This window comes from Lissotriton helveticus, chromosome 2_1 (assembly GCF_964261635.1).
Source record: "Lissotriton helveticus chromosome 2_1, aLisHel1.1, whole genome shotgun sequence".
In the NCBI taxonomy this organism is placed as follows: domain Eukaryota; kingdom Metazoa; phylum Chordata; class Amphibia; order Caudata; family Salamandridae; genus Lissotriton; species Lissotriton helveticus.
This window is the reverse complement of record NC_136059.1, coordinates 362,581,254-362,605,587: the sequence shown is the minus strand read 5'-3', so window position 1 is coordinate 362,605,587 and position 24,334 is coordinate 362,581,254. Positions and strand designations below refer to the sequence as shown.

The 24,334-nt window shown below is 44.2% G+C and overlaps 1 protein-coding gene across 1 annotated transcript in view; it reads right to left on the bottom strand.

Moving 5' to 3' along the window:
• The window catches only part of WDR70 (WD repeat domain 70), a 1,775,496-nt gene that overhangs the window by 639,133 nt on the left and 1,112,029 nt on the right, over positions 1-24,334 (bottom strand). The window contains exon 10 of the mRNA XM_078674977.1: positions 2,043-2,142. Coding sequence (XP_078531103.1) covers positions 2,043-2,142 — 100 coding nt within the window. The remainder of the gene's footprint in view (positions 1-2,042; positions 2,143-24,334) is intronic.

Sequence of the window (24,334 nt, the reverse complement as noted above, 5' to 3'; positions counted from 1 at the left end):
ACCCTACACCTAATAAACCCATACATGCTTTGAATTCACTAGAAACTGGTATGAGAAAAGGGACTGATCCATTCTCTATATTTCAATCTGTTTACGGTATATAAGTAATGAAAAGCAGTTATGTCAGTGTGACACAAGAGGAAGAAAAAGCAATTTTTAGGTAATGTCTGAATTGGAAGGGTATATCTATTCTACCAATGTACCTAACTCAAATAATATATCAGAATTACAAAGCATTTGACAAAATTATTCCTCCAGAAATACTGCTATTTTTACAAATGCTGTTCGGGCTTTCTGGGCTGCCGGTTGGATACTTTTGAACTTGGCTCCCTCTTCTGGGTGGCTGATGGCTGCCTGACCAGTTATTAAAGGCAGCACATGGCAGCAGCAGGAGCATGAAGCAGCTATCCACCCCCAGGCCTGCATCAGAGGCAGCTGTACTGCACTGGGTCAGATCAAAAATGAAAAGCAAAGGCCCCCCTGGATGCCCTACACGCATTACTTCGAGATGGTTCTTCATACCAGCCGTCATTTGATGAGGCAGGTGTCTAGGGCGCCGCCTTGATCACGGCTGTGTCTTGGCAGGTGAGATCGGATTAGCTGAAATTGAGATATTTGGAAGGAGGGCACAGACGCAAGTATCTCCTGCACCTCAGGACGAGTGAACCTTTTATATTTGACTGGCCCACTGGAGGTAGAGGTCCCCTATTGAGCCATCAATATCAATGTCTCCAAAAGAGAATAAATTAAAACTTGCAATACAAAAAGGAATTTGTCATGCTCAGAACGTCTGCCTCTTTAAGGGAAGCCGACACCAAGAGATGTATTGATAACCTTTGATGATGCAGGACCTGCAAGAAAAACATGGGAAAGAATGGGGAATGTGGTGCAGTTGCATGTTAAAGTGACAAGTACTGAGGATGAGGAACAAGGTTTAGGCCATATGAATTGCCAGTAAAGAAGTACTGTTTTAGGATTCCCCTCCGATAATGATGCAGGGACCAAGAACACAAACAAATGGCTTCAGACGCCTCTTTAAGCTCTTATAGTAGAACTACTCCGAGCTATGCAGTATTTCCACTTTGATCTGCACCGCTAGCCACCTTTTGATCAAAGAATATTGTTTCAGCGCACTTAATAAATGCTAATCTTATTTTAAATTCAAATATATGTCAATAACTTTTTATTTAGCATCTCTGTTTTAATGCTCAAAACATTTGTGTTGCTGGAACATTCAAGTGAAAAATAAAGATAATGGAGAACACAGAAGAGGAAACAATATATCATATCAGATACTCTAACAATTTAAGCTCTGTAGAAGTTGGATCCAGCTAATTTAGGATTAAAGGTTCCTCAAAGCTCTTTTCCTCAGTAAACTTCCCAGCTGCTTTCCTGATCTGTGACAGGTGTTGAGCATTTGTCAGTTCCATTGCCTCCACTCAGGAGACAGTGGAGGCTATTGGCAGATTTAGTCTATGGTGATTTGAGGGGAAACAGTTATTTATGGTGCTCTGGAGGATCAATGTAAAGCAACCACGTGCATGGGCAGTCAGCTGGGAGCAGGAAAGGTCCACAGGAGTGGGGAGGTTTTTAGGTTTGCCCTTTTCCAATCACAAAAAAGGGCTCAGAAGAGAATCAGAGATCAGATGTGGTAGAAGTCAGCATCCTTCCTGTGAAAGCTCAGTTGTGAGTGAGCAAGGGTGGAATGCTGACTGAGTTTCTCTTGACTTTCAGGATAAAACATACACCAAACCAGTGATAATGTACTTTGGCGTAGCAGCCATTAACTGAAATGAAGACTAAAATTGGACCCCTCCGCTCCACGATGGATTTCGGCCCTATTTCCGCAAAGTGAAAGACCACATGTCAGTCTACAAGTAAACCGTATGACCAGTGTGTTCCTGCTGCCAGGTGGGAAAAGGTATGTTCTTAAACAAGACCTTAATCATCTGTGTGCTACATCTTCTACCCCCCCCCCAAATCCCATTTCCTTGTGACAACATTCAGTATGGAATGGCATGAAGTGTCTCTTGAACACCTACCTCCTCGGGTAGCAAGGATGGTGCCACCATAGGAAAAAGTCAAGCATGAAGTGTCTGTACCCGGAGCGTGCCCCTGTCTGCAGTGGAACTTTGTATGAACCTGTTGTCAAATAAATAAAAAATATATAAATAATTCGCTAATCTAAATTCTCCATTTCATTTTACCACGTCCTTTTAAATTTTCAACATTTGAAAAGAAAACCTGAAATTGAATTGGGGGGGGGGGCTGTCTCAACAATAAAAGGTTCACATAACTGTATGTCACAAATACTTCTTCAATTCGGAAATCAGAAATACTGGCTAAAGAAAATCCACAAAATCAAATTGTAAAGGGCATTGTACATAAATCCAAACAAACATCACACATAAAAATCATAATTGGGTGCCATTTGCATAGGAAATCACCAATTATAGCTGAACTTTGCTACAACTGATTCAAACCGTGATCCCGAAACACAATGACTCTAAAATGTGCACTGGTCAAGCATGAGGGGACATTATTTAACCCAATTACCACTTCAAGGGTCAGCTGAATGACCTTTGCACGGGACTCTAAGGTCAGTATCATTTGGTCAGTTACCCTTCCTAAAGTGATGAGCCCATAGTCTGATGATCAAGATAATAAGCAGGTTAAGTGATCCGAAATCTATATAATAAGTTATGCTGCCAAAAAGAAACGTTCCTAATGGTCATTGCCATCACATAGACCCCTTGCAGAGCGTTATCAATGCATTTGGCCCACAAATGATGGCACCAGCAAAACATAAAACCTGATACTCCCACCTTAAAGATACAGTGCTTCCGAGCATAAGCCCAAAAGGTTGCTCTAAAGGTAGAGTCACTTTAAACTTAACAGTGTCATTGATATTCTGTGACTTGTGGACCTACATTTTTTCCCAAATAGGAATGACTAACATGGGACCAAATCTTATTGAAGGGCTGTAATGGTGCATAAGGACTAAACAGCTCTTTTACTCATTGTGGCTATGGAAGTTCGCAAGAGGTGACTAAGGAGCAATAACCACTTTTTCATTTTTTGGTTAGCTGAAAAAGGAACGGAAGGAAAATAGTTGGAGATTTGGTAGCAGTAACAGCACTGTTGGAAGGAACCAGATATTTTCTAGGAATGCTGGAAAATGACCTGTATGGGCATTAACTCTGCTGAAGTGCCAGAATCCTTAAGTAGCAACACCAGTGAGAGCTTATCCACCTCCAGATTAGCCTGAACAAAAACACAAGAGTTCATTTAAAAGGACCCAGCAGTGGTTTGATAATATTTTCGATGGTGTATGTATTTTGCTGTAGCCTTCCCATTCTGTGTTTTGCCAGTGTTTTTAACCATTATCCATATGAACATTTTTAACAATGTATTTGTCTGTCATGGTTTACTTGAAAAAAAAAAACTTATGAAACAGTCAATGTACGTAAATATATGGAAGAGGACTTTGCCATGGGCGTATATCAATTCTCTGCATGTTTAGCACAGTAAAATGTGTAACATGCTAATATATAGCGAAACTATTATATATTATTATAAATACTTGTAAAGCGCACATTCACCCAAGGTTTCTTGGCATCTAAGATAGCTGACGTGATAGGGAGCCTAGTACTTTAATCCATAAGCCTGTGTAAATTGCCATGTTTTCAGCACTCGATAAAAGATACTGAGGTTCTATTCCAATCGAATTTTATTCTGGCAAAGCATTCCATATAGAAGGAGCCACTACTGAAAAGCTTCGACCTCATGACCTCTGTTTACGAAATTTCATTATAACAATCGGATCTGCCTTGCTAGATCTAGATCTTAAGCTGCAGACGGGTATATATATTTCTTAATTCTCTCCACCAGAAAGATGGACCCAGTATTGTTGAGACTTTTGAACACCATGCAGAATACTTTAAAATATTCCTGTATCGGAAGCCAAGGCAATTTTTAGGTCTCGGCTGAGCCAGCGCGCATGCGCTGCGAGACTTTAAGTAAGGGCTTTTAAACTTTAACACACACTCGTGCGTGTGCTTTTTCTGTTAATCACACCTATTGGCCTTTGCGTGCGTCTTACAAAGAAAGACAGCACACAATTGGCCAAAGGCGGGTGCATGGCCCGCCTTCTCTCTGCCTTGGCCTAGGGTCTGCGGGGGCACGCAGTTGTGCCATCTGTAACCAATTATGTTAATTGGACACAGATGGCAGTCAGCGCTGGTCGGCGAGACTTTAAGTAAGGACTTTTTCAATTTAAACACATGCTCGTGCGTGTGCTTTTTCTTTTAATCACACCTTTTATGTGCGTCGTTCTAAGAAAGACAATTGCAAAAAGAACTATTGATGGACAGAATGCAGAACAATGTCATACATTCACCCCAGTACAGAGATCTGGGCCTAAATCCATTGATTTTTTGCCCACCATGCCATTCCAGTTTGGACCCAGCCATATGCAAATCAGTCTTGACCCTGCGCCCAATGGGAACAGTCCAGCCCAAACTGCCAGGTCAGGTCTTCCCTGGACTGGAAACAAGCATCCTAGGACCAGTTTCGGGGTTTCACCCCTCTTCAGCCAGGATAGCTTGACTCCAGTGGCATGGAGAGCACGGGACCCACGTCTGAGCATACCCGGGCCCACTAGGGATGACAACTGCAAAAAGAACTTTTGATGGATAGAATGTAGAACAATGTCATACATTCACCCCAGTACAGAGATCTCGGTCTAAATCCACCGATTTTTTGCTCACCATGCTATTCCAGTTTGGACCCAGCCATATGCAAATCAGTCTTGACCCTGCGCCCAATGGGAATGGTCCAGCCCGAACTGCCAGGCCAGGTCTTCCCTGGACTGGAAACAAGCACTGGGAGAGAATGTTTTGATTTGGTCTGCATTCCGTCCATCAAGTGTGTGTCTTTTGCTTTCTCGCCCTAAGTGCGAATGGTATGCCCTGACGTGGGTCCTGGGCTCACTGTGCCACTGGAATCAAGCTATCCTGGCTGAAGAGGAGTGAAACCCTGAAACCGGTCCTAGGATGCTTGTTTCCGGTCCAGGAGGACCTGGCTTGGCAGTTTGGGCTGGACTGTTCCCATGAAGCACAGGATCAAGACTGATTTGCATTTGGCCAGGCCTAAACTGGGGTGGCATGGTGGGCAAAAGAATGATGGATTAAACCCAGATCTCTTGACTGGGGGAGAATGTTGTGATTTGTTCTGCATTCCGTCCATCAATTGTGTGCCTTTTGCTTTCTAAGAAAGACAGCACGCTATTGGCCAAAGGCGGGTGCATGGCCCGCCTTCTCTCTGCCTTGGCCTAGGGTTCGCTGGGGCGCGCAGTAGTGCCATCTGTAACCAATTATCTTAATAGGACACAGATGGCGGTCAGTGCTCGTCGGGTGACTGACACTGGACGCTGGGGATCACGGTTCGATCCCCGGCTCCGGCGGCAGGGGTCTGCCCAGCACCATGCAACTCTGGGCAATAGCTCGCTTAATCTTCCTAACAGCCCCCAGCGCCGAGATAGCCCTTACGGGGTGATTCGTGCGCTATACAAGTACTGGATTTGTCCGTAGTGCACAAGAGCGTTATTAGCACGCTCGTGGTCGCTGCACTGCCCCGCTTGTTATATAGCGTGAACACTACTCTGAAGGTCCTGAAGCACTTTACACGAGCACAGGTTCTCCCCTAGATCTCTACCATTATCCGAGATCTTTTTGGATTGCTACATTTCTTCTTCCTGTTCTTTGGCACATGATGGCGCACTGATTGCAGATTTGGGATGTGAAGAATGAGCTGCTAAGAATAGTTGCTGCCAGGACCCTCTCCTCCAACCCCCACTGATGGCCTGATTCTTGGATCCGGAAACTCTTCAGCCTGCACTTCAATGGGTGTGGACTGGGTAACCTGCCAGCAAGAGGGGTCTCATGCAATTGTGATGTAAATTGGGGAGCTATGCAGGGTGCTCGACTAATTACGTGGTTTAGCTCATTGCAGACTCGCTGAGGGGCGGAAGGAGAAGGGTGTCCCACTGCTTATATTCTCAATCATCCCGTAATTAAAAGATCATATTGACTTTCTTACTCGTTTTATCTTACTGTCTCCAACTTTCACAGCCCTACGCTCAACTATGCTTTTTAAAAGTAAGAGTTCTCCCTGCCTACGTCCCGTTTTCCACGCTTCCCATGTTTTGCCCTTCATTCCTGACTCGCTATCTGCTTTCTGTCTCTACCCCTCCCTTTCCCGCGTTGGTCCCTCCTGTCCCCTCCTTCGTCTTCGGGAGCAGTAAGTTTACATGTGAAACAGTAAAATGTGGACAGAGACCTCTTTTGTGCAGGTGGGAGTTCCCCACCGGACAACCTTCGCTGCACTCTGTGGTGAGCGACAGTGCGCCTGGTGAGTGATTCTGTCTGCGGAGTGACCAGATCTACAGTGAACCCCTCTCTGCTGCGATTGCCTGCTTGCGATGAATAGCTGTCTTGGGGGGAATGAGTGACTGTCTTCAGCGAGTGACTGTCTCGGGAGGGAGACTGTGAGATTAAGTGGGTCACTGAGTTTGGTACCCAATTGTGTTCCTGGTAAATGGCTGCCTGGTTGCACATATGTTGGGTTAACTAATGTTTCTTCATAGTTTCTGTGAAACGAGGTCTTGTGGGTGTATGTCGTAATTTTAAAATAGTATAGGACATGTGTTGTTTTGTTTACCGAGTAGATTTTGTCAATGTTGTGTGCATCTATATGTTTTTTAATAACTGCCAAAAAAGCTTTAGCCTGGAATGTGTATGGTTATCTGCAATGTGACTGATCTGACGTGTTCTGCTCCCTCCAGTGAGAGGATGTCTGCAGAGACGGTCTGCTTCAGAGCGCGTTTCTGCAGAAAGTGAGTTCGTCTGCAAGGAAGTCCAGTATCTTCAGTGAATGATTCTGCCGGCAGAGAGTAACGTGACAGTGTCTGTGGTTACAGGTAAAGACTGGCTTCTACATCCCCTGCGATAGTCCGCCGTCAGTGGCTGGATCTGAGGTGAAGGAATGCCAGTGATTCCCTGCTGCCTTGATAAGGCTGCATGCGATCAACAGCTACAAATAGAATGAGAGACTGCATGGAAGAAAGACCGCCAGGGGCGGTGTTGTGTGAGGTGAGTAGGTATCTGCAGTAAGTGACTGTGATGAGTGGCTGTCTGTGCTGACCGACCAAGCGTGTCCGTAGTGAATCATTTTATATCTGTCAGTTGATTGTGTCTGGGGTCGGTGACTGCCTACAAGGTGCGAATGTGCCTAATCAGTGATTGTATCTACGGCGAATACAGAGACTTCAGTGTGTTCGAGTAATCGGCTACGCCAGCCATTCGTAACTGTAGTGAGTGACTGCAAAGAAAGGCTGTGGGCAAACCACCGACAGGGCTTTGAATGACTATCTTTTTGGTCTCGCCTAGGAACCCACGAGTGCACACCGGGGTGTTCTGAGCGTTCTATGCCGCCAAGTTGCAAGCGAGTAGCAATTCTTTCTTCTGATGTACTGGAGGTCGGCAGTGCTTTCCAGCTATTTACCTCAATAGAAAACAGAAATAACAAGCATTGGCATAGCCAATAGGTCTCGCCTTTGGGACCTTATAAGTATTTCGTTATACAGCAGGTCCCACAGGCGAGACCTATTGGCTATGCCAATGCTTGTTTTATTAAGGGTCTGGAATGCCGAGGAAGGGAAAAACTCAACCGTGCTGCTTCATTTTGGATGTCTATGGTGTCACTGCTTGCAGGCAGTGGAATGTGGTAGGTGAGTGGGATGTAGTTGAAATGTGGGGAAGGTAAAGGTTCTGGGAGTTGACGGTTGGAGTTGAGAATAATGAGGCTTTTGCAAACTACATGCAAAGTCTATCAACTTTACCATCTGGTGAAGATCTCAACTCTGTGAGAGCCATTGCATTCAGAAGAAAATTTAAGCTGCTTTCTCTGGGGAAGTATGGAAACGGTGTGATTGTGCCACCCACTTAAGTAGCCCTTTAAAACAAGTCTCAGGCCTGCCATCTCAAAGCCTGTGTGTGTAGTTTACACTGCCATGTCAACCTGGTCTTTAAAACTCTTTGACACAGGAGTAAGGCGTGGTGCACGTAGGATTTGCGGAACCAGTGCTGAGCATGGTGACTACTGGTGACATTTTGGGTTTCGGTCAAGCGTAACAGACAGCAGGAGTATCAGTGCAACAGTTAACTCACAAGTGTTGCGCAAGCAGCTGCACGAGCGCACTGGAAAGTACTGACCATTCATCTGATCAGGCTACGCGGTGAAGAGGATTCTTTCACAATGACGTCGGAGACCATCTTGAAATGATCAGGAAGTATTGGCACGGAGGAAGGACGCATCTATTGCCACAGTGCAATCACAATGATACACACGTTAGAGTAGCAGTTGGAGTGTGTACTGGTCGGCGTGTTGAGACCAGTTGTGACAGCGGTGATACGTACCACTAGAAGGGGATATTTGGCATTTATTTTGAGCATTCACATATATGATGCACACACCATATAAAAACAGTGAAAGGCGGCAAAATGCACATCAGTGATTATTCTACAGCGGTAATAAGCACACCGCATTGTTTCACAACATAATTACTAGTGGGCATAGGTAACATTCACATCTGTAATAATGCACTGGATGATTTAGAAAAGTATTACTTGCCTACTATTTGCATAGCAATCAAGTTTTTTAATTGTAAGCATGAGCAAAAGGAGACAATAGATGATTATGTATCAGCAATAAAGAAGCCAGTGATTCCTTGCAGATTTGGTCAGATACAGGAGGAGTGCTAAGGGACCAATTCATCATGCATACTAACAACAAATGAGTTCAGGAGAGACTATTGGCTAGTGGGTATGCAACTTTGAAGCATATGCTGGCTGGGGTGAAGGAATAATAAATATCTAATGGATGTGCTAAAGCAGCTCTGGAGGATAATAAGGAGGGCAAAGAAGTTTGTGCAGTGAGTGGAAAGAAAAGTGGAAAAACAGTTGAGAAATATTCTGAGTAAGAAAGGCGAGGGGAGGAAGGTATCCAAAGTTGTGGATTCTTATGCAAAGAGCGTGAATAAGGATGGACTCAAGGTACACTGACGTGCTACAAATATGGCAGACGGGAGCATTTGGCTAATAGCAAGAAATCCAGGGCTGGAGATCAAAAGTACTCTATTTATGATATTTTAGATAATCATGCAAGCACAAGTAGACGCAGAGATAGGAGGGGAAAGGTCCAGTGTGGGTCAGATCCAAGAAGGAGTCAATGTCTGATGAGGATCAATCTGGGGCGGGCGGGGGGGGGGGGGGTGACTGTATCCTAATTGTTAATAATGCAATCTTGGATGTGGACACATGTTCCAGAAACAAACCTAAGTATGAAGTGGAAGTGGCAGACATTCCGGTAATCTTCGTGGCAGATTCGGGATCGCCTTGCACACTCATTAACAGGATATATGGAAAAGTAAGTTTGAAGAATATGTTGGGAAAATGTAAATGATTCCGATATACGTCCAGAGAGCTTCACAGGAGAAGCCATACCTATGGTGGGATTTAGAGAAGTGAAATTCAAATTTAAAGGGTGTTCTGCAAAGGGTATGATTTATGTTACAGAAAATGGTACAAGTGTCTTGGGGTGAGAGACAAGAGGAGTCTGGACATAATTCTGGATCCCAATAGCTATTGGAGGTCAGTGACAATGTATGTATAAGTGCGTGCAAAGATTTTCAAAAGGTGTTTTCTGGAAAAGTTGGCACATTAAAAGGGTTCAAACGTCAGATCGTTCTTAAAGAGAATGCAGTTCTGGAGAGCTATTGGCATTATAGAACGCATAGAGTCCTCGGAGTGAGTGTCTCTGATGGTCTTTCTCCAAAAGTCCAATGGCAAGATTTGTCGAATGCATTGACCTTAGAGGGGTAAACAAGCAAATGCAAATTGATAAATGCCCTGTGCTTGAGAAGTTATGAGCTTTTGCCCAAAAAAATAATATGAGGGGGTTTTCAACTGTAGATCACGCATCTGCATACCACCAGGTGCCATTACATGAGAAAAGCAGAAAGATCACAGCATTTGTTTACTCCGTATGGATGTTTCCAGTTTATTCGAATACCTTTTGGACTGGCATCAGATGTGTCAGTTTTTCAGAGTGATGGGGGAAATCATCAAAGTTATAGAGGGGGTTCTGTATTTCAAAGATGATGTTTTGGTGATAGGAAAAAATCAACAGGAGCATGATGAACGGCTGAGATGACTAATGGAAAAGTTGTACTCCAAAGGGTTGACAGCAGAATATGTAAGATGTAAGTTTGCAAAAGAGCAAGTAACATATTCGGGACAAGCCATTATTGGAAATGGTATTTGGTGTTGGTGGTAGCAACAAAAGAAGCTCCTTCACCAACAAATAAGCATGAGTTAGGCTAATTGTTGGGGCTCGCACAGTACTACTCCAAGTTTGTAAAACGTTTTTCAGAAAAAACGACTTTAAGACGACTGTTGAAAATCAGAAATAAAGGAAAGGAATGAGGAATGTGAAAAGCAATTTGACAGTATAAAAAATTAATTGTTCACGCGACACTTATTCATGGTTTTGATCCAACAATGTGTAGGATGTTAACAGCGGTTGCAAGTAAGAAAGGATTCGGTGTGGTGCTTACACAAAGGAATGACCATTGCAAAGAATGGGCGATTGGCTTTGCTTCACGGAGCTGCAGAAGAAGTATATTAACTGATTGAGAGGGAAGCACTAGCTTGAGTATGGAGCATTTTAGGTTGGTTGTTTGGGGCACATACTTTAATGTAAGAACGGACCATAAGCCATTAGTAAAGTTGTTGGCCACAGAGGGTTTTTTTAAGGCATCTGCAAGAATTGAGAGGTTTTCCATGAGATTGCAGGATTTCAACTATCAAATAAAGTATGTACCAGGGGTGCAGAATAAAGTAGCAGACGGTTTAAATCCTATACCGCTACCTATAACAGAGCTTCCGTGGAGTGAATGGGATAACTTCCAAGTTGCATATGTGAATGATGATGACATGAATTCTATTGGGAAGGAGGGCTGGAGGAAGGCATATAGTGTTGATGAAAAGTTGAACAAGGTGAAGCAGTGCATTCAGTTTGGATGGGGGACAAAAAGAGGTGTCGTGAGAAGTAAAGGGCTGTTCTAGGAAGTCAGGAATGAGCAGCCAGTGGATTCGGATTTTGTTGTAGGGTGCAGTAACATGGTTCCTCAAGAAAGTTTAAAAAAAAGAACTATTGAATTATGTCATGAAGGGGATAATGGGGTGGTAAGAACTAAGAGGAGAGTGAAATCAGTGAACTGGTGGTCAGGAATTGATAAAGAGAATGGTTAGAGAGTGTTTACAATGTGGGAGTTCGGATAAGAGTCTGAAGACCTTGAGACCAACTGTTTTAATAGATTATTTCATTAAGTAGGTGAAACTTGATGTGGTATTAAAGGAGGATGCGGAAAATTTATTTACATTTGTTTGATGCAGTATTCATGAGAGGGCTTAGCGAAGAAACTGTTGAGTGACAATGGTCCATAGTTTCAGTCTACAGCTGTTGAAAAGGGGTGAAACATCTAGGGACATCAGTTTATCACCCTGCAGGAAATGGAGCGGTTGAGCCCTCTAACTGCGTGATCAAAGGAAAAATTCACATGGCTACGTGTAATGGAAAAAAAAATGGGAGGTTTAAGTCAAGAAAATGTTCTGGGTATATAGGTTAACTCCTTCGCTCACGGGTTTTGGTCCTCTTGTGTTGATGCAGGGAAAAGAGCTGTTTCGTAGGGCTCGGAAGGTGGAATGGTTGACTGAGACCGTAAAGGACAACATCTTGAAGGCGCAGAGTGTGTACAAGCAGTATTATGATTCTAAGAAAGGAGCAAAGAAAGAGAAATGTGGGAGGGAGGCGAGTGGATGAAGGTCAAGAAAGCCAAGAAGATGCCTAAAGGATTGAGTGTTTATTCTAAACCACTCAAAGCCATTGAATGTTTGAAAAATGTGGCTAGGCTCAGTGACAATCGAGTATGGCACATGAGTAACATAGCAAGATGCAATAAGATGGATGTACGGGACAAAGAAAAAAATGAAGGTGAGTTAATAGATGATGATTGGTTTTGGGAAAATGAGAAGGTTGGAGCAAGAGGCGGGAGCAGGTGGATGTGGAAGTCAGGAGGAGTGTCCGCAAGTTAAGGAGGGAAGGTATGTTGATAGAACCGGAAGATTGGGTCAGGTCATTCACACACCAGGTAAATTCAAAGGTTTTGTATTAAAATGAACAGTACTTTTGTGAGAGGTTATACTCATAAGATTAATGCATTGTAATGTGCTTTCGGGTTAGGATACAAATTTTTATGTAGGATTTCGCTTGTACATTTATCTGATTATACTTCAAGGTCTAACAAAGGTCTAATAAATGAAATCATGCTCTGCTTGAGCATTCGTGTTGGCCTGTCGAATGCATACCAGGGGCCGTATTATGCATTGTGATTGTTTGCACCCGGCGCACCTTTTAAAAGGTGCACCGGGCGCAAACAATCACAATGAGCTCTATAATGATGTATGCACTGCCCCCAGGGCAGCTGCAAACTCGCGCTGCCACCAGGACAGCGCATACATGTGAAAACATGGAGCAGCTGCTCCGTGTTTTTCACAGTGCAGGCGGCACCCACCTGAACTTTTACAGCGTAATAGAGATCCCCGTGCAGGCAGGTGCAATCAAGGACTGCTCTCAGGAGGCTCTCTGACAGTGTGCCACCTTTTCAATGGTGCACTATCAGTGCGCCTCCTGAGGGCTCCTTTAACTCTGCGCCGACTTCTGTAATATGGCGCGGAAGTTCCCTCATTTGCATAGGGCACACCGCTATGCAAATTAGGGGACGCCCTCTGAAGGTAGCCCTGGCGCTTTAAGTGCTCCAGCGCTATCAGAGTAATAGAAGGGGAAGCACAAGCGTCTGCGCCCCCTTCTATAATACCGTAGTGCCCTGTGGCAGCAAAACGGGCTCAAACGCTCGTTGCTCCCCCGGGGCACTTATTGTAATAAACCCCTGGTTAGCACAGACATGCTGACTCTAGAAAGGAAAGGCCACAGAGGGTAGACGCTGGCACTTCCCTGCGTCAATTGCAAGTCCGTTACACCCCTTCACATATATTTTTTGCCCAATGCTATTCAGCATGTGAGCAACAAAAGTTGCTCCAGTTCAAAGAGAAACACATATTGTGAATCGAGCCTTCTGTGCCGCTGATTTTTAGCTTAAGGTTTTTGCCTAATTTGACTATTTTAGGATTTTTTTTCAGCTACAAAGAAAATAAAAAAATCGAGTTGGCACTATACCCAATGCCTGAGGTTTAATAATTCACTCAAAAAGTCATAAGGATAAAATAATTAATTGGGAGTCACGACTTCTAGGAAAAATACGGATGTCCATTTTTTTCCCTCAAAGGCAGAGATTCGTTCAGTTTCAGAACATGCAACATACATCATATTTGATATAATTAATTAAACCACTAATCTGAGGAATTTAAATTGAGGCAGCAGCCAATAAAACCAACTCCAAAACTGTATCATCTGGACTGAAACCTGGATAACTGGCACTGGAAACGTGGTCTCTCAGCTGTCAACAATTTATTAAAGGCAAATTCGTGAAGAACATTCTCGATGGGGCGTCCGACAAAGATTAAATGGTAGTGCAGTTGCACAATGCTTTGACTACATAATGACGCTGGTAGCTCTTAAGGCAGATGGTGAGAAACAGAACACACATTTCTATTGCTCACATTTAGGCCAATACACATCTTGCCTTTTGTTTTTGGACGAGAGGTAGCTTTCGAAGTAGATAATGCTCTTTCACTTATTAACAAGTATTTACAATGCAACGGTTTCACCTTTGCAAAAGTTAGAGCTATTGGCATTGTAAAAGAGGTGCAGTTCATATTTTGTGCCCAACAATGATTTTTGTTCCCACCACTTTGAGGTCCACATTGTGTGCGCGGACGTGGGTGTGTGAGCGGGGTGAGAGGTTAAGTGTGACTGTGGAGATCCTGCTGGATGTGTGTATGTTTGCTTGCTGTTGTGCACGCATGTATGCGCTACTCTTTGACTACCATGTGTCTGTGGTTTCCTCTTAGTATCTGACAGTGTTTATGTGTGTCTGTGAAGTGACTGACTGACAGTGCGTATATGTGTGCCTGTGAGTGTTGGTGTGTGTCTGTAAGTATGCTTGGTTTGCGTTCCTGTATGCATGCGCATATCTCCATAACTGTCTAAGGTGTGTTAGTGTGTCTGTGGTTATATCCCTGTGTGCTTGAGTGTGTGTGTGCCATTCTTTGTGGGTTTCACTGGCTGAGGCTGCTCGTTTGTGTCTGTGTGCGAGTAATAATCATATCTGTGTATCATCTTCGTGTGTGTTTGTTTACGGTCTGCTTGTCAGTGACTCTTTTGATGTGTGTCTGCCTGTGTGTGTATGCACGATAGTCTGAGTGTCTCATTGGCGGTGGCCAGTCTGTGTTGTTGGTATGCGTGACTCTAAGACATAGTGGGGCTTATTTACAAGCCTCTTGCGCCACTTTTGCGTCATTTTTAACATGGGAAATGGTGACGTACGGGTGGCGCAAGGGACTTGTAAATAAGCCCCAATGTGTTTGGCTGCCTGTCAGCCCGTGTGTGTGTCTGACTGGAGTGTTTCGACAGAGGTGAAGGCGGGGCTGTCATTCGGGCGTCATGCCTCCACACTCCATGGCATAGAGGATTATGTCTCCTGTCAAGCAGTCTGCGCAGGGGCACATACTACACACATGTTGCCGCCTTGTCTTGCAGAGAGCTCGGAAGAGACTGCTCTGCTCTCTGGCCGTCCCGTTTGTTTCCGGGACCCAGTTATCTCCGAGACAACACCGGAGGCCGCTCTTGGCATCAGAGGGGTGAAGGCATTAGTAGCTCTGGCCCAGGTTCGCACCGGAGGAGGGGGTCTACGCCATAAAAGCTGGTTTAGGCTCCGCAGCGCGTCTTCTTGGTGCGTGGAATCGCGGCGGCAGAGTAGAAGTCTAGCCCCATGTTGTTGTTACATAGCAAACGCTGCAGGAGCAACAGTAGAAAGTACAGTAGAGAGCAAATGAGTCCGGGAGGAAAACAAAGGCATGCAACCACCCGAGCAGCCCTGACTGCGGTGTCACCCGACCTCAGGGAGGGGCGCTGGCTGCATTTCTGCTGCTGATGGAAGAGGAGGATCAGGCACTGACAACCACCCTATGGGGAGGGGGGGGCATCGGCAGAGACTTAAACCGTTTGCGCTGTATAAACATCACAAAGTCCAACAAAAACAGCATACAACTGGCACGCAGCTCTAGTCTTTCCTCGTGCCCTCAGGGGTGCAGCGGAAGAAGTGGGGCCAGTCCCTGGGAAGGGAGGCTGGTTTAGGGTCAGACACGTCCTCAAACATTGGCCAACCACAGTCCTGTTAAAAGATGGCAGAGCCCAGATCCCAGCTGTTCAGAGAATCCTCGACAAACATTCTATAGCAGATGCATTGCCAGCTTCGGAATGTTCCAAAAAGCGGAGGGATAGGGTAAAGGGAATATACTACTATAATAAACCAGGGAAACTGTTGACCAAAAATACAGTAATACAACTTCTTCCTCAATCCGAAATCGAGTCGCACTTCATTCTTCCCTATTCGTGGGAAAGCAATTAAAGAGATCGTGTGTCATTTCCAGGCAACATCTGTCGTCTCCAAAGTGATCCCAGCAGATGCTTTCACTGAAACCGTCAGTCTGTAGCCGAGTTTATCACCTCCCAGGGCACCCTTGGACTTAAAGAGAGCAGCTTTCTCCTACTTTTTACACTTTCCCTTTTTTTGGACACACATCCGAAGACGGGCGCCATCAGCTGCCGATGTTGTCAGCAGAAGTAACGTTTCGTGCAGGCGGTGGGATTAACAATAATGCGGCAATGCCCCCCTCCCGCCAAAACAATATCCAGATCACAAGTTTGTGAAAATATTTTAGCTCACATTTAGTACAAACAAAAACACGAACACAGGGGTCTCATACTAACAATGAGGTACGCATTGCCACGTCAGTTAACATTGCATAAATCAATATTACAGAACCGCTCACTCAACTTGCAGACTTGCATCTAAAAGCCTTGCTAAGGTACCCAGACCGCAGGGGAGCACCAAGAAAATAAAATACCCTCTAGCCCCCACTTTCATCTATAAATCTACCACTGAGTGAGGGAGGCGAGCGATTCCCGTATTTTTAGGAAGCTCCCCGGAGAATGTTCACTTAAAGAAAAGCTCCTTTCCTTCCTTTCTCTTTTCCGTTTTTCTTTAGTTCCCTCCAACCTACTTTCCCTCCTGTTTTGTATTTCCTTCTTTCCATTCTTTTTCCTCTCTGCTTTCCCATTCTCACTCTATTTGGCTGTTACACTCTCTTTGCGCTTTTCATCATTCCGCTTTCATGGAGCCTCGTTACCACTGCGCGGACGCTGGGTGTTAATTCTGCGTTCCCAGAGGGTTCCAGCTCGAACCCAGAGCGTCCCCAGAGAAATGAAATATTACTGAATAAAGCTGCGATACAGTCATAGCCTCTGGTCATTCCTTATTTTGCTCAGAGTTGAAGTTAGTAATTTTTGATCCAATTCCCTGGTGATTCCCTCTTTGAGCTATAAATAAATACATCTCCTCCGAGCGCTAGCGCTTGGAAGCCTCGGTAGTGAATCCAGCTCCTCCCGCAGACTCGATTCCTTCCTCCGTGGGGTCTTTGCAGGCGGCGGGGGCTCGTCCTGTACCCGATGCACTTTGAAGCGGGGATGTTTTGTACTTTGATGAAATGCACAATTGCGGAAATGCTAAAATAACCCTGTAATCCTTTAAATGCTGTAAGTGCCACTGCGGCATCGTCAACATGCCTCTAGCCAATTACTGCCGCGGCTCGAGCGCTTCGGGCTCATTAAAACACCGGGTGGTCTGAAGGAGCCGCGCATACTGCAGTGACGTCAGCACTCAAAAGGGAGCCATTAACGGGACTGTCGTAGCGAGCAGCATTTGAAAAACACAACCCAGCACTTCGGAGTCTGCCTGCGAGGCGGATCGATGGCGGGGCTCACGCTCTTCTGTGCATGCACGGTCATTGTGGCCTTTACCTTGATGAGACTCAGGAGTGACACATAACTGTTCTTCAGCTGCAACGAGAGGTTATTAGATCCTAGACGAATACTTTACACGACCTCGTCCCACCGCTCCTAAAGTGGCTGCTCGCTCAGTGCACCAACATCTCTTACTCTCAGGGCACAAGTCCTAACAAGTCAGGTCCCGGGCCGGCCAGCCAATCACAGCGCGGCCCGGGGAATGAGGTCACGGGGGTGTCCCGGGCCGGCAGCCAATCACAGCGCGGCCCAGGACAAAGGGGCGGGACTTAAAAAAAGACAGAGAAACGCCCCCGAATCGCGTTTTCACGGGGAAAGCGTGATTGACAGCCAATCTCTTCCAATGGCTAGCCTCCATTTATGGAGCTAGCCAATGGAAGACAGAGGCGGAACCAAAGCCCCATATGTAGGATCATAAGATTTCGCCCTGGGCGGAGCAACTGCTACGCAGTTGCAATAGCCAGGGCGAAACCTAAAAATACGCTTTCAATATGCAATTGGCCGGTACAGTAGAACTGTCTATTGGCTCCCACTGAGACTGGAGACAATACGCATTCTTCTGAGTGAAGTCACAGCAGTGAATACTGCCTGCTGCTGCCTGTCAGATTTCTCATACACTGATTTTAACAATGAAAAGTGCTGTTGTTCGGATATTTCCAATTTCTGCTGGCACAAAGATGGGGGTACACGCCAGCAGCTCAGTTACAACCGTGCACAAAATTCAACTGCATATATTGCAGTAGCTGGGTAATGGTCGGAGCTGTTTAATTTTAATATATATTTCTCTGTACGGGGGGAGTAGGCGGAGTTCTATCTCGGTGGTTCTTCCTCGCGCAGCACAGGCAGTTAAAATGCAGTGTTAGGGAGATTTAGCGCCTCTGTGCGCTACTTGGGCCACTCTGCTCTCAGCTCGGCGATACAGCCAGGCCAGCTCTGCCTGATTCAGGTAGCGAATAAAGAGTGTGAGCTGGGCCCAGAGAGGTGACTATGGTTGCCCAGGGCCGGTCCTAGGATTTGTGGGGCACCCGGCAGGATAGAAACATGCATGGCCCCTCTAATTTCCATAAGATGTAATGTCAGAGGAGTGACGTCATAGGACGTGTCAAATGACCATTCATTTCCTGGCAGTTTTGAAGCAACTTTGGAAGAAGCTACTTCTCTAATGTGGATATCACTGAGATGGCTACAAATAATAGCCCTAATAAAATAAGTGCAAATATTTTAAAGCTCTATTATATGGAAATACAACATGTCTAGGCTGTCCTGTTTTCAGTTTCTATTTTTGGTAAATTCTGGTGGGGTTTTTTCAGTGTTTTCAATATCTTAAAAAACTGTTGTTATCAGTGGTTACACATTTTCACGCCACTAAAAACAACAGAAAAAGTGTTTTTCCGGTGTTTATGGAACGCCATTGCTTGCTTTCTGCACTGAAAGAACATGCTATATAGACAGTGTACGTATAGTGTATATGAGGTCCAAAGAGATTTTTGCTAATTAATCTTATTGTAGTACACCATACAGATAAAATACTTCTTCAGTGAGTCTTTGGTCATGTGCGCTTTCCTTCCCATGTAAACTTCTGTGAAAAGGCCCTCTCAGCCTTCAAATCCCCTTGGGCTGAGAATCGTCAGCTAAGGGACACAGTTGGGATGACTCTTTCTTTGATGCCACATAAAGCACGAAAGGATAAATATTTGTGTTTTAGTTCCTGGGCAAAAGAAAACAGTGCACCAGAATGAACTAAAAAGTCAATAGCATCCCTCATTAACTCTGAAGATTGTAAAGATGCTTTCAGCATATCATCTAACAAGTGGCAAGGATCTCCTACACGGAATCACTTCAGCTCGGGTATCAATTTTGACAGGTCATCACACAAATTTTATATATATGTTGCTGAATCACTACAAATACAAACAATATCACTCCAATCTTTGTTGAACTTGGAAAGAACCTTTTTTGCAGAGCATAACAAGTGACACTGCGTTCCATGTTTTCCAAAAGTCTGGTGTAACGTTTTCACCACTATCCCAGATGCTTGGTGAAATATACATACTTGTCACTATACCTTGCATTTAATGTTTAAAGCCTGAGGTGTTGGCAATTCACCTACTATCAATACTGACCCACTAGACACTATGGTCTGATGTATTAATTGTTTTTACCCATTCTCTGTGGGTAAATGTGATGACACATATTAGGAAAGATTTTTATGAAACTAGCCATTTTACCTATCAGTGAAATAATCAAATGCAGCCAAAATATCAAATGTGAGTTTGATCTATCCTGATTCTCTACAGTTTATAAAATAATTAAACTAAACCGAAAACGTGAAATTAAACCCTGCATCTTTAGACCAAAGGCCATAAAACTGAAAAAAGTAAAAGGAAGAAGAAACAATATTTTAGTGGCATCCCTAAAGAACAAAACTCAAGCAGAATAATGTTAGCCAGTATTTCTTACTGCTAGCTTGTTTAACAAAGTTACATTTTATTGACCCCTTCAGTAGGAACTTGGGGCCAGATGTAGGTGGCCATTTACCGACCGGTAACGACCGATTTCGGCCGTTACCGACCGGTAAATGGGTATTTGGGATGTAGGGAGCTAATTTTACCGATTCGGTAAATTTACAGAATCGGTAAAATACAGAATCGGTATTTTTACTGATTCGGTAACTTCGAGATGTAGGTGGGACTCTTCTGAGTCCCAAAGGCCTTTCAGATTCGGTATTTTACCACCCAATCCAATTGGATGGTAAAATACCGAATCCAGGTGTGCTTGCACATGTGTGCATGCACACCTATGCCATGTGACAGACAGACATGCCCTTAGGGCATGTCTGTGTGCCACATGGCACCCATGCCTGTATTTGGGGTGCTAGAGGGTGTCTAAGTGACACCCCCTGCACCCTTGCTGGAATCGGTATTTACCGAATCGGTAAATACCGATTCGGTAATGCCCATTGATTCCTATGGGCTTCAAAGGCCCATAGGAATCAATGGGCAATACCGAATCGGTATTTACCGATTCGGTAAATACCGATTTTTACAGATTCGGTAATTCAATTACCGATTTTACCTAAATCTCCCTCCTTCTATTTTACCGATTCATAAATACCGAATCGGTAAAATTCGGTATTTATGAGTCGGTAAAATAGAATTACCTACATCTGGCCCAAAATTACTCTTTCACTTTCTTTTTCCTTTCTTTGAATGGCATTTAGTTTGTGGTTTTGCAGGTGTTTTTTCAGTGTTTATATGTTTTCACCGGTGAGGGCTATTTTTCTTTCAGTGGGGTTTTATCAGTTATTATAGGTTTAAACCTAAAACCCCACAGCCTAAACATGTCAAACTGGGTTGAAAAGCTAGGCCTATATCTCTTCAAAACTGATGTCAGATTGCCCCATGGCTATACAGTGGGTCTTCAGTTGACTCCCTGATACTCCAGTTGCAACGGTGACGTTCAATGTTAAGGTATTTGGTTTTAACAGTAATGGGCATCAACACAAAGGGATACATGCTGGTGCGCGTGAGCGACCTGCAAATACTCCAGTATACAACAGAAAGCTCTCACTGCAGAAAATAAGAGGATGAGATGGCACAGATGACACACACAGGTGGGGTGGCTAATATATTGGCAGGCAGGAGAACCAAAAGCTGGACCGGTCCAACAAACTGAATGCCTAAACCCAGCAACTACTTAAAAAAAAAAGTTCCCACAAGTCCTGAGATTTGCAGTTTTGAAGATTTTAAGTCACATTTAAAGTCCTACGTCCTTAATATCTGAGAAGACACTTGCAAAATTGCGAAGGGTCAAGGCACGTCGCACGACTCAAATTTAGGCTAAGAAGTAACAACCAAATTGCGCCTACCCTCAGGTAAATGTACTGGATCTTGGTTAAAGAGATAATTGAATGCAAGACCCTTGAAAGACAATGTCCATCATCCATAAATTATGCCACAGGCTGCCTAATCAAATACTTTTGGTCCTTGCAATCGTCAATACAAGATTTGCCTTCACTTCCATGCTAATGACAAGGTCAGCTCGTCATGGAGCGCCCATTCATTTCAATGGAAATTACATGACAAGGATGGAAAAGGCCTTAGCATCCAAGTGGTTAAAACTATTGGCCACCCACTCTCCTAGGCTCAATGACTGGCTAATTACTCCATGTGTAATGATGTACTCTATGGAATGAAGCAGTCACTTCTCAGTCAGTTCCCATCTGAGGACCCCTTATCCTGTAAACTGCCCCTTCTTCTCAACTCCAAAACAAGGCTAATTCAAACTGTACTGCTAAAAGGCAGCAATTTCCTCCGGCCTCACTGTCACTCATTGAGGTTTGGGATCATTTGTTGTGGGAAGAGGTGCACATCATCTTGTGCTTGACCAGGCCTGCCGATTGTCATTCTGCACTTGACAGTGATCAGGATATCTTCAGGAGCATGACCAGACTGACCCTGTGCAGCAGCCTGGCAAATGTATTTTAATACTCTTTGGGACAGGATAATAAATGTGTAGCATATATGGCTCTAGTTTCTTGGACAGTTAGTGACAAATGATGCACTGTAAAATATACTGGAGCAGATACCTACTAGGATTTCAAACTACTTTTACAAGATATTTGGACTTCTTCACCTTTCGCTTTCCTTAGGGTTTTGATTAAATTATACCAAATGGTGCAGATAATGCACATTTCTCTAGATATTGTTCTATTGAAATAGATGAATGAAAATACCACACCCAGAGGCTATCCTGGCGCGATGGGATTTCCAAGGGAAAGGTACAGACTATACTAATGTATGGAAAGACCCATTTTATGTTTTTTTCCCAGAAGATTTAAGATGCACCATAGATCAAGACAGACATTTTCAGTCCTGTGCACATATAAAGGAGAAGGATCTACCTACAATATGTTCCCTCTTATTTTTAGGATGGCACAGGAGCATGGCTGTTACAGAGCACAGGATTCTGGAATAAATGGAAGGAATAATATAGAGCTGAAGAATTAGCGGGCCCTTTTATGCACTGCACAATGGCAAATGGATAGATCGTTTGGTAGCTGGAATCAGCAGAAAAATTAATAGAAATTCTACGGCATCCAGGGCAGCCTCAAATGAGAATCCTATACCTGTTCTTAATGATCTGAAGGGTACCAAATGCAAAAGGTGAGAAGTTCAAGACAGGGAACACTTGTGTAATCTGGTTGTGAGAAGATAATTGACTGTACAACAGTCTGGCGAAAGTGACAGGTGTTAACATGCAGGATTTTGTGCTGCATATGGATGACACAGTGTTTGTCCAGACAATTAGAAAAGATGTAGGCTGCTCTGCCTTCCTGATCAAGAATCAGGCGCAAACTGTCTGACACATTAAGAAATACTATCTCCAACTCATGGAGAGGTCAGAATTCTACTGGCAAGAGAGAAATAAGTAAATTATTTTCTATGAAAGAGATTTGTCAGTTGACTTATTTTTCAAGTATTTTTCAGAAAAAGTCAGAAAAGAGATCTTAGAAGATGCTGAGAAGCTTTGAGCCTGCTGAAGGATGAACAAGCACAGCTTTTTAGTTTTTTTGTTTGTTATTATTTACATTGGTAGTGACCAATGACGAGGCAAGGGCGATATTGAAATGGAGGTCAGGGTCATGATCTTTAGATGTCCATTCTTGAAATGGCCAACAAAGGGTCCCAACTGAGAGCTAGATTTAATAGAAAGGTCAAGAGGAGTAAGAGTACTCAGAGAGCAGGCTGTCATTCCGCAGACATGTCAAGGATGGTTCAAGATCACAAGCCATTGTGAAGGATGACACACATTGCAAATCTAAGCCACATTTTCTACTTGGAAAATAAAGAGACAGGTAATTGCAAACTTTGGCAGAAGGCTCAGAGTACTTGGCCGCACATGTTAGATGAAAAACACTTTTACCTCTCATTCTTTCCTCTTACGTCCACTGTGCTTTACTATTTACCTCACCTCTTGCCCAGCCTATTACCTTCTCTTGCTGGTTTTGTCCCTCTTACATCCACCTCACTCTGCTTGCTCTCTTCTTAACATCTCATCTTTCCCCAAACCCCAAGCCTCTTACCATTTCTCTCTGGTTCTGCCATTCTTACATCCATTGTTGCCCTCATCCCTTCACGCTCTACTCTTTACCTCTCATCTTCCCACCCTGCCTCTCATATTCGTTGCTGATTCTGCCCCAATTACATCCACATCTCTAACCTCTATTCCCTGCCCTACTCTTCACCTCTCAACTCTCCATCAAGTCTTTATCTTCTCTGCTGGATATGCCATCCTGTATCCAGCTATGCATTTTCCTTTCCCCTTCGCTTTTATCTTCTCTTGCTGCTCCAGCCCAGTTACATACACCTTTCCCCTTCCTCCTTCCCTCTCTCCTTGCAGATTTGCCCTTCTTACATGGAACTCTTCCCTCCCTGATCTACTCTTTATCTCTAACCTCTCACCAAGCGTTTAACTTTCTCTTGCTGGTTCTGCACACCTAACATCCACCTTCCCATCCTCTCTCCCTCCCTCTTCATCCAACCTATTACTATCTCTTGGTGGTTCTTCTCTCTTCCATTTACTTATCTCTCTTACCACTCTGCTTATGTTCTCGAGCACATTCTGTCTCTCTTTTAGCCATGACTCTTATCCATGCACTACCTTCACTGCTCATCTCTCCTCCCACCCCATAACGTTTTCACTGGTTCAGCCCCATTTACATATTCTCTCCATTTTCATCCTCTTGAACACTATAATCTTTTCTCACTGATTTGGCGCCTCTTACATCACCTATTTCCATTCATGCTCTACTCTTATTCTTGTCTCTTCTTCAACCCTTATTTTGTGGATTCTGCCCCTCTTAAATCAATCTCTCTGCTATCCCCAGCTTCGTCTCTTCTCTATATCTCCCTCTTATATCCATCTTTCTCCTCCATGCTGTATGCTTCATTTCTCCCCCTGCCTCCTACTTTTCTCACTGATTCTGGCATTCTACATCCACCTCTCACCATTACCTCTCTCCTCTCTGTGTAAGGTTTCTTGATTGTTCCGCCTCTCTTACATCTGCATTCTACATTCCCCATCCATGCACTGCCATTCACCTCTCATTTCTTCCTCCAGCCTCCTAATGTTTTTTTCTGGTCTGTCCCATTTATACCCACCTCTCCTA